The sequence below is a fragment of the Hyposmocoma kahamanoa genome, unplaced genomic scaffold, assembly GCF_003589595.1.
Source record: "Hyposmocoma kahamanoa isolate Upper Pololo Valley unplaced genomic scaffold, ASM358959v1 169, whole genome shotgun sequence".
NCBI classification, from domain to species: Eukaryota; Metazoa; Arthropoda; class Insecta; order Lepidoptera; family Cosmopterigidae; genus Hyposmocoma; species Hyposmocoma kahamanoa.
Genome location: NW_020653611.1, coordinates 2,457,437 through 2,471,309, shown reverse-complemented (window position 1 = coordinate 2,471,309; position 13,873 = coordinate 2,457,437). Strand labels below are relative to the sequence as shown.

At 36.8% G+C, this 13,873-nt stretch overlaps 1 protein-coding gene across 1 annotated transcript in view; it reads left to right on the top strand.

Annotated features, from left to right (window-relative positions):
- Positions 1–8,505, top strand: part of LOC113225657 (cyclic AMP response element-binding protein A) — a 237,187-nt gene extending 228,682 nt beyond the window's left edge. Inside the window, exons 4-7 of the mRNA XM_026458032.1 lie at positions 3,536–3,689; positions 5,139–5,332; positions 5,454–5,597; positions 5,976–8,505. Of these exons, the coding sequence (XP_026313817.1) occupies positions 3,536–3,689; positions 5,139–5,332; positions 5,454–5,597; positions 5,976–6,164 (681 nt within the window). The 3' untranslated portion in view covers positions 6,165–8,505. The remainder of the gene's footprint in view (positions 1–3,535; positions 3,690–5,138; positions 5,333–5,453; positions 5,598–5,975) is intronic.
- Positions 8,506–13,873: the final 5,368 nt, after the last annotated feature.

Genomic DNA, 13,873 nt, shown 5'->3' with positions numbered 1-13,873 from the left:
CACACACACACACACACACACACACACACACACACACACACACACACTATTCTGCCAAATCATTACGGTGACAACAGCGCTCCGATTGGCCAGCCCGAATTCGAAACAATTGACGGGTGTCGTTAACTTGAGCTTGGTAATCTATCACAACCTCGAAATTTCGAAAAACAAACTCGAAATTTTTTTTGTCCGAAATCAAGTTTGTTCCAATTTTTATTACACCGTAAACCTAATTATAACGAAACAGTTGTTCTTTCATAATATGTTGATTGTTTATCGCAAAGACACGATTACATTCGGTTAGGTTAGGTTAAGTTAGGTTTAAAAGAAAAAACATTTTCCTCTCAAAATTACTTTCGAGGTTATGAAATTGCGACCAAGCGTTATTTCTTCTGGAAAATGTCATTTCGGACCACTGATAGATAACCCTTGAGGTTTGCCATAATGGACGAAAATCGAAACTGCACTGCAACTGTTATGGACAAATCGTGTCGGTTATCACCAGGCGCACGACTTGTTCCGTCACTTGATATCATAAAAAAAATAAAAGAAATTGTAATATTAAGCAATTTTAACGTCATCGCGTGTTCAATAAACGAAAGAATTTCATCGAATCTCAATTAGCGTTAGTCTAGATTTCACTGGCAGCTCGAATATAAAATGATGTTGCAAATAGATATAAGTCACAGCACTTTGGTCTCACGCAACGGTAACTAATTAAAATTACCTAACCAGCAATTGCGCCAAGCACGAACTCACGACTCCTGAACCAGTTCGATGATTGTTATGGTCATAGTAAGCTGTATGTCAAGATCATCACCCCGTTACGCGTCACACTATTAGGCGCGAGTTGGGGCTTCAACACGTTTTTTATCCGCTTACACGATACATGCAGCCGTAGACGCATACCACACCTAGAGGTGCCGATGATGATTTTATACCGATTTATCGGATATGAAGTAATAACAGGTAAAAGAACTAATATTAATTGCTATTTCGGTAACTACTCTAGCAAACCATAAAGTTTTTAATGCCTGGGTCTGTCATTTAAAAAAAAATAAACAACTTCAAAAATACGTCACGACAATCGTGTGTGTTATTGTTTTGGGCTGGTGATTTCGGTGTTTATTTATTGAAAACATACCGTAAGTAGCGTTTTTTAAGTTTACCCTGAATATAAATGTTTATAAACTATACTTATACTTATACTAGGAATAATTTCATGGTAAATGTTAGAACCACTCAAACGGAATATTATCATATTTATCCAAGTCCACCAAAAATTTCATTAGTGCTTTTTAAGTGCAGGAATTGCGGTGTATTACTGCAATTTATTTGAGATGTTTTTGTTGGTAGTACAGAGGGTATTTATTTAGCAATGCAGAATAATAATTTTTATTTATACAAACTTATTAATTTAAACTGAATGCTTTTCTAATTTGTGAAACCAAATAGCCGCCATTTTGCGGTAGGAGGAGCGCATCGCGTGAGCGGTTAAAGGTTCTGCATCTTCTTCAACATGCAGGTTTCATTCTTATTGTTTTCATTGACTGTTAGGGAGAGCTTTTACATTCACAAATAACCCTATCTATAAAACATTGCAGTGTAGTGTCGGTACGAACATAGCTCTAAATGGCACTGTAACTGCATTTAGAGCTTTAAATCGCAAAGATGCTATGGGCACTGCCACGGCGCCCGTCACCCTATGCACCACAGACATAAGTTAACAAGTTCCATTTATGCAGTAATGTGCTGTAAACTACTAGTTTTTTTAGACGAAAGAGACTCAGTCTTTTAAGGCCTTTTAAAAAACCTTGACTAATTTTCAACGCCTCACGACTAGTCTAGTCTTTTAACCCCAGGAAGCTTAAAAAACTTATAGGACTAAAACGACTGGCGCCTCATAGCCTCGGGAATCGCGAGTCATGAGCCGTATGGCGTGATTTTATTTCTACCCACAAGATATTTATTTTACGATTTTTATTATAAGTAAATAAACGTGATTATTTATTACATACTATTACTTACGTCATTTTTATTTATAAACTTCGAGTTCAATAAGACATAAAATGGTTTGCAAAGGCAAACAACTCGAGTCGTTTAAGTCTTTCAAGTCGTTTAAGTCTTTTGAGTCTTATAGTATAACGACTGAGTTTTATTAATAAAAACTCGAACCCCCAGTCTTAATTTTAGAGTCCAGTCCTGTAAAATGGAATCGAGTCGTTATAAAATGCCTTAAAAGACTGAGTGTCTTCATCACTAGCTTTTTTAGTAACAGCGGAAGTTTTTTTCGAAATGTAGGTATCGATACTTCGGGCAAGAAAAGTAAGTTTATTTACGTCTTAAATTTGCTATCATCATCAACCCATTTATACGTCCCTTTTTAATTAAATTTGGCATATAATTTCTGAAATCTCAGAGGTGTAAGCCCGGATTCGAACCTACAGCGTCTGCTTGAGAGGCGGTAGGTCAAACGCTGTCACGGCTATTACTAGTAAAATGCCAGTTTCCAATAAATATAGGATCAAAAGGGCTCGTGAAAGAGTTTTAGTAACAGTAAATCTCCTTGTGAAAGAGTTCGTCCAGGTAAGTACTGTCACTTTACCTATTTCTGCCGCCATGCAGTAATGTCAGCATTACTGTGTTCCGGTTTTGAAGGATAAGGGTGCTGGTGAAATTACAGGCCCATGGGACTTGTCAACTTATGTCTCTGATATGGACACGCGTGTAGCTTACCACCAGTCACACGACTTGCTCGACCCGTCACTTAATATTATAAAACAATAATAAAACTCTTCAATGCCCACCCGGGGGCAGTAGGGACCACTTTGGGAAACTATTACTTAGAAGAAGTAAACTAGGTCTCAATTCACCTATCTTCCGTCAGTCTTCTATGTAATTGTATTGTTTTATATCCTTGTATTCGTGTTTTATAGCTCTTAAATATTAAAATACAAATATGTTTCATCTGTAACTAGTTGCCATGTTGTGGCGTCTAGTCAAAATACTCTCACTTATGAAACTGTTGATGAACCTAATAATTATAGCTTGTCAAGTCACCAACCGTTTCAATATAGTGAAACATTTAAAAAGGTACTATGTACACCTTCACCAGCCTACATCCACGACTAGCAGTTAAGTACGTCCTTGAATCAAGGTAGATAAAATCTGGCTTCGGTCTAGGACCACGTACGGGACTAAATACAGGAAATAAAAAATCACTACTCACTGCTTAAAGTATATTGTGAGGGGAAAACGCCTTCAATTGGAACATAGCAAAATGAACCATTTAAATAATTGCTCCGTATAATCAAATTTAGGCGCTATTTATAAAAATGAGTCTTCATGCGTGACCAGCCTCCCTTAGAGGTGGAACATTTTCTTCAAGATTATATGGGACCACTACTGTCATAAAAATCGGTAGTTAAAAGAACAACAGAGCATGGTGTTTGTGGCGTTGCTATCACACATACTATTTCATGTCTATTGCTTCCATATTGCAGTGTTTCTGAAAACAATAATGTGTTTGTTGCAGACGGGCACAATCCATATGCCGCAAGCGGTGCTGCAGAAGGTGGGCGCGGCGGGCGTGCCGCAGCTGCTTCTCAGTGCCGCGCCACGTCTCGCCAACTCGCTCTCCTCCAACAAACTCTCCATCAAAGTGACCAGCTCGGCCTCCACTGCTTCAGGTATCTAACGTCATTTTGTATATAGGATATAGTATCACAAAACATATGACGATTTTCATGCCTTACGCTCCACATGACCACCAAGCAAATGGTCATTAAAAATATTTATGGCGAGTCACAGGCGGAGAAGCAGGAAAAACTATTTTACTAAATCAAATGGCTTGGGTATTTATTCTGAAATAACGGTCTTACAAAAAAATATACGATACACGTAAGGATATCTTTACTTAATATATATTTTTATACGATAGGATAATAGTTATTTTTGATACAAGTGCGGAAAGTTAGCCATTATTCACGAGTCCCGAGACTAGAGACAAGTGAAAATTACAAATCCGCACGTGTATCAAACGACGTTTTTTTATACATTTGCGACAAAACTACATTGAAAGTAAAATAAAATTCTCTCTCGCGTAATACTCACCTCCGATCATTGTTAATACTCAATCAGCCATCTTTATGGAAAATATTTTGGTATTTTTAAATGTAACCCGTTGTTTTATAAAACACCTATGCAATATAAACAAATAAGTTTTAATGACGAATGACTTACGTCACAAAGCACATAAATATTAAATAAATGTACAACCTCTTTAGTTCTATGTTTAAGACTTGAAACAACAGTAAATTTAAAAAAAATGGAAAAGTAAAAGCACTAGTGCGAAAAATTGACACGATTTGTGGCACGAAACATACCACGTTTTGAGCAACTGCATTAAAAAATACTAATCCCAGATTATTTAATAAATTTCCAGACGCTGTTTACGAAATAAATTGTAGACAATTTAAAATGAAATTGCATGATTTGTTAGTTACCCAATGCTACTACAATATTGATCATTTTTTTTACTTCATAACATGAAATATAAAATGTAACCGTTGCATGTTGTATTTTTGACTTCCGGTTAAATTCCAATTGTTGTTGTTTGTTTATTCCATTGTATTAATTTAACTTTAATGCATTCTACATCATAAATGAAAACAGAATGGTGTAAAACATTCGCATGCCAAGTTTATGGTGAAATGTACGATCTAATATACTATAAGACCTGCAATGTTAACTACATTTTTCGGCGAATAAATATCTTGTATCCAGAAAACAGGATAAAATTTACTTTTTTAGACTTATATATATATTTTTTAGTATAAACGTATTATTTAAGATATTTAGCTTTGTACATAATTTTTTTATGGAGATATTTCTCTTTAAGTATTACAGAGAACCTGCTAAGTTTTGGCTTTCAACTGAAGCCCTATAGTTATTAAATTCCCATTTTTCCAAAATTTGCAAATTGCCCAGCGGTTTAACGGCACGCTTCGCCGCCCTCGACCCCGTCAGACGCCATCGGGCGCTTGTCGACGTCGGATCTGTGTCAAATGTTCTTATTTTATATATAGGCTCGCATTGAAATACCTAGCCTTATAATAAGTAATCATTGCGAATTCCAGGTTTCAACTTGCCGCCAACGCCACCATCCTCCCTCTCGTCATCTGACAGCGAGGGCGCGCTGTCTCCTGCGCGTGGCGAAGAGGCGGCAGCGGCGGCTCCCGCACCCCCCGCGCCCGCTCGCCGCGCCCATCTCTATGTGTCTCACTCACACTCGCGGCAACCTATCAATACGCCTCTCATAAGCAGCCAACCGGTAAGTATTTCTCTTTAACTGTCTGATACAAATGTCACTAAGAATTAGCACGTCTCCTTCTTACTAAATGTATCAGCGAGGATAAGAACGATTTTGCATCGTCGTTTTTTCCAATTTGCAGAAAGGATCAACAGGCACACTGGTGCTAACAGAAGAAGAAAAACGCACACTTTTGGCCGAAGGATACCCTGTGCCGACACGTCTGCCCCTGACCAAGGCCGAAGAAAAGTCCCTCAAAAAGATTAGGAGGAAAATAAAAAACAAGGTAATTAACACTACCTAGTCACAAAAATTTTCTTAGAATCAACTACCGTTCACTATAAACAAGTGTCTGTGTTAAATTGTCTACCTTTCACTAATCGATTGATTATTCTATTTACTTCACGGTAGCCTAATGACTACCACCTCTGAAGCAGAGGCCGTGGCTTCGAATCCTTGTTCGCGCCTCTTGAGTTTCTAGGACTTCATGTGCTAAATTTAACTTGAAATTTACCATGAGCTTTTTGATGAAGGAAAACACCGTAACGAAAAGTGTATGTCGCAAAAAAAGGAGTACAGTCCTAATAATTATTATTGCCTAAATCCTCGCAAGAAAGGAGCCTGGTTGTTGAGTGGATGATGATGATGAATAATCTCGTTACAGATATCAGCACAAGAAAGCAGGCGCAAGAAAAAAGAGTACATGGACCAGCTAGAACGGAAGGTTGAAGTTCTGATATCCGAGAACACCGACTATAGGAAGAGAGTCGAGAGTCTGGAGCAGAAGAACGCGGGGCTGCTGAGTCAGCTGGCGGCGCTGCAGGCCGTGGTGACGCGCGGCGCGCGCAAGTGACCGCCACAGACGCGCCCGCACCACACCCGATCTACGTCTCCCGATACGTTTTAGTGAGTAAGGTAAAGTCGATACCTACTCCAAGCGCTAAAGCTACCAGATCCCTAGCTTACTTACTAACTAAGAAGTATCGTTGAGTCGAATCACAGAATCCAAGGATAGGTAAACTTTTGTAAATAAAAGTATTAAGCCTGTACGGGTCGGTCTGTGGTCTGACTGCCGGATATCCACGAAGGCTGTGAGGAGTAAACGGTGATGATTCTCACAGTTTGCGGACGTCTCCTCTGGTCGCTGACGCTCTGCTCTTTTTGGAGTGCATAACGATGTATATTTTGGATGTATTTACATTGTGGGAGGTGTCCGATGGGGAAATCTGTTGCGTTCGAAGGTTGCTCACTTTTGTTAGTATAGTTGTACGAATGGCGTCGCGGCGGCTACCGACAGTGGTGCGCAGAGGCCGTGCTGTCGAGTGCCACACTAGATATTTATTTTTGCCGCTGCTCCGTTCCCGTCGCAAGGACGCAGACGACTTTGACAGGGATCAGTGTTGGGGTCTTAGATAAGTGACCATAGTTTGTAAGCGTGTTGTTTGAAATCTCGTAATATATTTTAATAGTGCTGTAAAAGCGTTACATAATGTAAGTCTTAATTATGCGTGTTTTTATTAAAATGTGCAAGTAGATTGTAAATGGTTACCGTAAACATACGTTATATTAGTATGTTGCTGTGTCCACGAGCCAGGGGCTCGGACACGCTCTCCTTCATAATAAATATTATGCGTCTCAGGTTATCGAACATATTGGCCTAAATTACCGTAGAATTAACTTCAGATGAGCACTAGACGTGTCATGCAACTACTCAAATTACAATATTCGCAACAGTAACTTCGGTAATGGATACATTTTTAATGGAACTGAGTTCTCTTGGTGCGGTGTGCTGTAATCGGAAAACTAAGTAGCATAATAAGTAAGGCGCCCTCCATGTAACCAGGTCCGTCTTACTAATAATATTAAATTCCATGAATTTGCATTTAATAGCGAAACGTGTGTCGTCTTAGAGATTTTTTTTAAGATAAATATTTATCAAAAGGACCTATGTAATGACCGATTTCTTGACAAACGTTTTCGGTATCTAGTCTCTCGTAGAAGCCGAGCCTCGAGGGAGGCCGAGGGTAGAAAGATAAGCTGTATTTTCAGTTCGTACTGTGCTCTGTAGTGCGTCAAGTACAAACGTTGGCATGCCTTCAACAAAAGTAACGTAACTAACTTAATGCAGGGTTCCACGTTATCAAGACATTGATTTTCATTGATAATTATTATTATAATTATCTGCTAACTATCCAAATATATGTCCAATAATTATTCAATCTGATTCAAAGTTTTGTCAGTTAATTTTTGAATAAGGATGAGGCCGTAACGTAATTTTGTGAGTTGTATACGTTGCATTCGGTGTCACATAAAAATCCTGTTTATGCCACGCGACGACGCAAAATGAGTTGTCTGTCTGACTGAAAGTAGGTCTTACTTCTCACATAATTACGCTTGTCAGGCCTCACCCTTAAACTGACAAACGGTAAAGATTCAACTATATTTACCAAGATAATTATCGTGCCAATTATCAATGATAATTATCACTTCGAACCCTGCTTTAACGCCTTAGCATCTACTAACTTGTAGTTAACATTTTATACTACGTAATCCAGTAACCCAAGACCTATCTAAAGATATATCAATAATTTGAGAATATTTATTGAAATTTTTTGTGGCGAGGAATTCAACACATTGTATACAAATTCATAACGTTCAGATTTTTTTCTATTGTACGTAAATACATTTTTAATGATGTCATCGTAAAGTGGCTGTCAAGGCGTAAAATATACTCCCCATACATTCGAGTCACTTTGCATTTTCAGTGTTAAATGCCCAAAGCTTAACACGTTCTCTGTTTATGCATCATAATGTGGTGCATTTCAAGTTACGAACGATGTGTGATCCATTTGAGGCGCGAACCTTTCTAAACTTAAGGGTTCATCAAAAATTGTAAGTGTGAGTCATATGGCCGAAGGTTTCTAGCCATCGCTAGAAATTTTTCATTTCATTGGCAACAACTTTATGGTTGTACAGACACCTAAAATAAGAAACCTGCCATTGAGTAACGCATTCACAAAGCCTGGCATGATAAAATTATAATAAATGTTAAAAGAAGAAACCTAATTAAATAGGAGCCAAAAACTCGCAATTTTTGTCTCTAAGTAAAAATAAAAACCTAATGACAAAATCGCTTCGCTAAGCATGTGGTACCGGATGACTTTTTAACCAATGTTGCTAGATAATCATAGATTAAAAAAAAAACCATTTATGATTTTCAGTTAACGTGTTTCATTGATCAAAAACTATTATGCAATTTTCAAACTTTATCATAGGTACTAAACGTCATCACCGTCATTGTTGAAAATTAGAATTTGTAAAAACCGACGAAAATTTTTTCGATGTATTCTAGCCCTTTAAGAATAAAAATACAAGGTGGCTCAATTTATGTATCCGAGAGTGTAGATTCGTTTGCATCTGCCAAGTCAATATAACGTGGTCGTAATTATAACCACGATCTATAAATTTTCATGAGATGCCACAAACAAGTAAACCACGAACTGCTGGACAGCTCTATCGTGGACTGCTGGGTTTCAATCCTCACACTAGATATATAATCTACTGTTTATACACATAGATGGAATTTTACATGTTTTATTTTAATTCGTAACCTCCAAAGTAAGGATAAAACTCTCGCATGTCCAAATTGACGTCCAATATTTAATGCTAAGAACTGAAAAGAGGTTAAAATGTAAAGCTGTCTCGATCGCGTTCAATTGAATCAAAATGTTTCGGACAATATCTGCACCCAATGATCCGGGTCACGGGCATCTGATTCGATCATTTTTGTTCGACCCAGTGCGGGTCATGCCCGCAAAATTGGACTTATAATTTTGGAGGTTTTTCAACGATCCACATCATATTCCTTTAAAACTATTCTTGTGTCGTTAGTTCTCACGTGAAGTCCGTGGGTATGGGACTCTGGTTCGCCATCTCGCTCTTTACACTGTTTGTTTGAGTCGAACATTTGCTCTATCGACATTCGTGATCGTGAGCGACAAATGACGCACTAAAGCATCGAACGTAGGATCGAATCATTTACCCGATCACTTTACGCTTGGGTCATGTTCAATCCGGGTTATCAGGATTGATTGATCGACACAGGTCCATTAAAGTTATAGACGTTTCATCGTATGCTAAATTGAATACAAAATGCATAATGGTAAGTTAAAATTTACACTCTACCAGTAATATACAGGGTGACAGGTTGAACAAGATAAATATTTAAAGAGACGAGTAGCTGTAAATATTTTTCTCTAAGGAAAATACTGTCTCTAACATTTCGTAATACTCTGCGCGAGATACCGCGTCAATGGAAACATGTAGCGAGTGCCCTGCAAAGTCACTGGCCTCTGCGCACGCTTTCTCACCCGTTTCGCACACCCGCCCGATTCCCGTTGTCGCCGTCGACAGCGCCGCCGCCGGCCATCCGCTACCGTCCGGTTAGCTCGCTTACTCTCGTGTTGGACGGGACGTCACCGTCGCGTATTTGTTTTGCGTGTTATATATCGGTGTAATTACGTGTGTAACCTGGAAAATTCAGTTGAGTGCAGTGATGTTCATATCGATGCCATATCACTACACAAACGAGGAATATTGGGACACAATTCGGTGCAAATTATGTTGTTAGTCGTGGCAGGGACCTGTACCGAGAAATGTTCCTTAGTCGGTGAGCTCCATCCTACACATTGATGTCAGGACTCAATTTTGTCCGTCCTAAGCTAGGATCAAAGTATGAAGGGAATAATGAATTATTTTTAATAGTATTAATACCCTTTAAGTAAGAAGGATCGGCACGCGCTCGTAGCATGGCAGTTCAATTCCTTACCGCTCTCAGCTGTTTCATAGAGCAGCCCAAATTAAGAGTGTGTCAGTATTTGTAAAAGGGCACGACATTTCGTACATATCGACTGTGAACAGCTTTTGACAACTTTACAGGACGAAGAAAAAAATATGGTAGTGTACATACATACATACATGTGTAATAAAAATATTTAAAAACTACGTATATTTATTTAATAAACCAGATGCTATATAAATGAGGCAAACAATTTGTCCTCTTCACCTGTAAAGTTGTCAAAATTGAGATAGTACCGATTGCCAGTTCACATTCGTTATTCGGATTAGAAATCATCTATTCGCTTCTTTAAATATTTATCTCGTTTAACCTATCACCCTATATATTTGCATGTATAACGTCGAGTTTTAACACCAATAAGTTACCTCTTGCAATTAAGCGTGACGTAATAAAATTCCTGACTACTTAGTACTGAGATCTGCTTAATTTAACACTTTTAGCGAAGAGCTATTCCTTTTTAACTAACATAATATTCTTCCAATACTAAACATTCCATTTACCCTATGTATAGTAATGTGAGTGACTTAAAGTGTGCTCGAGTACTTATTACTCTAATAATGTAAGTGTAACTATTACTTTTGTGTACAAATCATTACTTGGTCGCATCGTAAACTTATCATATTGTAGTAGAGAAATTATTTTATAGCATAATCTACATCTATCTAGATGAAATATTTTATATTTACGACTTGAGTTTTGTATATAAATGTAGCGAGTATATTTTAAAAGAATTATACAACAAATCGCACCATAAAATACAAAGTGGTGTAACTCAAAAAAGTAATTTTTTTGGGAAAGTGACAAAATATAACAAAACGTCTGAACTTCCCGAAAAAATAACTTTTCCTTTGCGTCACTTTATTTATAGTGGTGTGTTATTATATCAGCGTATTGTTTCATATTAGAATTTCTACTCTTGTGTGCAATTAATACGGTCTCTTTTTACATTTATAAAAGTTCTTCCTATTTAGATTTGTAAGGAAATGTTCTATTTATATCTCTGAGAAATATATACATTTATATATCCATATTATATAGTCTTCGTGATCAGGGAGTTTATAGAAGAATTGAGATATATTTTAAGAGATTTTTTTCTAATGGAAATTTAGGAAATATACAATAATATTACAACACTGTTTTACGTGTCTTTATCGCTATACGATATAGTTCTATAGTTAAGTGTTACGTTGTGTGCGCGCGCGCATGTGAGTATAATGTAGTGTTGGAACTGCAGTGTGTGCCTGCCTAACAGCTATTGATTTTACCAATACGGATTAAGTTATAACGAAAATAGTTAAGTGTACGACGTTTCGGAAGTACCCTTTACTGTGTAGATTTCGATTTTTTTTAAAGTGTATAAAACTATTTAATTCCTATAATATGGCATTTACCGTCTACAAAAGAGTGATTTATTTGAAAACGATATATAAATTAACTTAAATAATAGATAATGTTAACTTATGGAATTTATGTGAGGGGGAGGTAGTGAGCGAAATGCCAAACATACTGAAAATGTAAGCACGAACATTACACTTTTTCTTAACAAGCGCCTGTGAACTATCTTAGACAGTGTTACAACATATTAAAATAAGATAAGTATGTATTAGGTAACTCTACCCATAAGCAGGAGCGAGGATTATATGTGTGCACGCCCGCCTTGCACCGTATACGGACGCACACATTCTCATAATAATGAAAAGCGTATGAGACGACCAAGTTCATCGCGTAACTGGATGGTTATAAGCAATAACCAACATGATTAAAGTTTTAAGAAAGTCGAGCCCAAAGATTTTTTTGGTGGTCGTGCCTAATTGATTTGTGTCAACTGTTTTGTAAAATGTAGACGAGACAAGCTACAATTTGGCATTAAGAATCTATACAACCTCAAATGGCTTTGGTTGATTTGGCATAACAGTGAAAGCGTTAAATCAATAATTTTGGAAAAAATATATAGTAAAATTGATGATATACACTGAAAATGGCACTTGGTACTACATACACCAATGTTTTTTTTTAATATGAACTGAACTAAATAGAAATAGTATACGATATACATTTTTCAAATGGGTTTAATTTCGTTTGTATTAAAATTAAATTCTGAAATAAAGTCCCTACCGCTCGACTGCGCAATATAAGTACGTAAAACGTAAAATAGATTCAGTACGGGGAAATTTTAATTCCGACTGAGGTAGTATCGGATCTTAATAGATATTAAGATGGAGATCCATCCAGTTTTTGTGGTGACTACGTTATTGCTTATCAGCATCCAATTATGGGAAACTTACAAACCGCGCTGCTACGTTGGTATGGAGTTACGATACTTATCTTCTATGGTTACAGGGTGTTTGGTGCGTCAATTGTCTATAACATCCGCTTGTTCGAGGGCAGCAATTTTTCTTAGCACTTATATATTGTAAATAAAACTTAAGCCGAGAAATTTAATAAAATTTTAACACGATAGTTTTACTGTAAATAATAGAGGAGCTGCAGCACCAGGACAAGGTTATATTATTGTTATGTCATCGGAATTACATGGCATACTAAAAAAAAAAAAAAAACTAACTTCAAAAGTTCGTGGAAACATCTATTTGCCAAGTTTTATTGAAACCGAAAAGTGCACGAACTCGGATTTATCCACTAGTTTGCCACGCTTAGAGGTGTAATATTTCCTTCAAATTTAAATGGGACCAATGCTGAGGTACCCTCTTTCCAACAAAACAGAATCATCAAAATCGGTCCACAAATGACTAATCACGCAATATATGTACAAAAAAAATGCAGTTCAATTAAGAACCTGCTAATTTTTTTTAAGTCGGTAAATATCAAATAAATATCCATTTTACGACTGATAATACATATTTTTAAGGGTTTCGTGGTTATTCACTAAATGATTACGACAAATTACAAGTTTCTTACCACGGTATTAGTTCTTTTTATTTTCCCATTATTTCGGAACGTTTGACGTCAAGTCAAGAGTAACCGTGTAACCGTAAATATAAAGAACGGTAAATAAAAAAAACTCATACTGTGGTACGAAACCTGCAATTGATGATTTAAAACAAAAACCGCTTTGTGTATCTGTTTGGGAACTACGACGCCACATGAATAACAGAAAAAGTTTTCAAAGTTATGACTATTTTTACGTCAATTGTTAAAAACAATATTTCATACAACATGTTGGGTGCTAAGAAAAGTTCTTGCCACAGTAAACGCCAAACACCGCCTGTATTTTGAACTTTAAATTCCATTTTTGCTGTTAAGAATATAACATAAATAAATCGTTAATGTTTTTATACCTGCTGAGGTATTTGTTTATGTACTTCCAGGTACTTAATATAACGGGTCTGTATTATGTGTCATAACAACGACACGTCCCCACAACAGGACAAGTTCTCATAACCTATGGAAATTATGCGTATTGAAAATTATACCCAAAATTGTTACATAATACTGCATAATGTGGACCCACTTATAACAAGTTGTCTATTAGACAGCACAAATTATTTAATCAGAAGATTAGCTTTTCAAAATATATATTTACTATCATATGTACGTATAGGTAACTACATGAAGTCTTCAAAAAGACATATTTTTTATTTATATAGCGAAAGATCTTTGGTTCGGGCAGAATATAGATAATTTTGCATTCAACTTGATTACAGGCTTCTTTATAGTGAACCCTGCTTCAGGGCCCTGTAGTAACT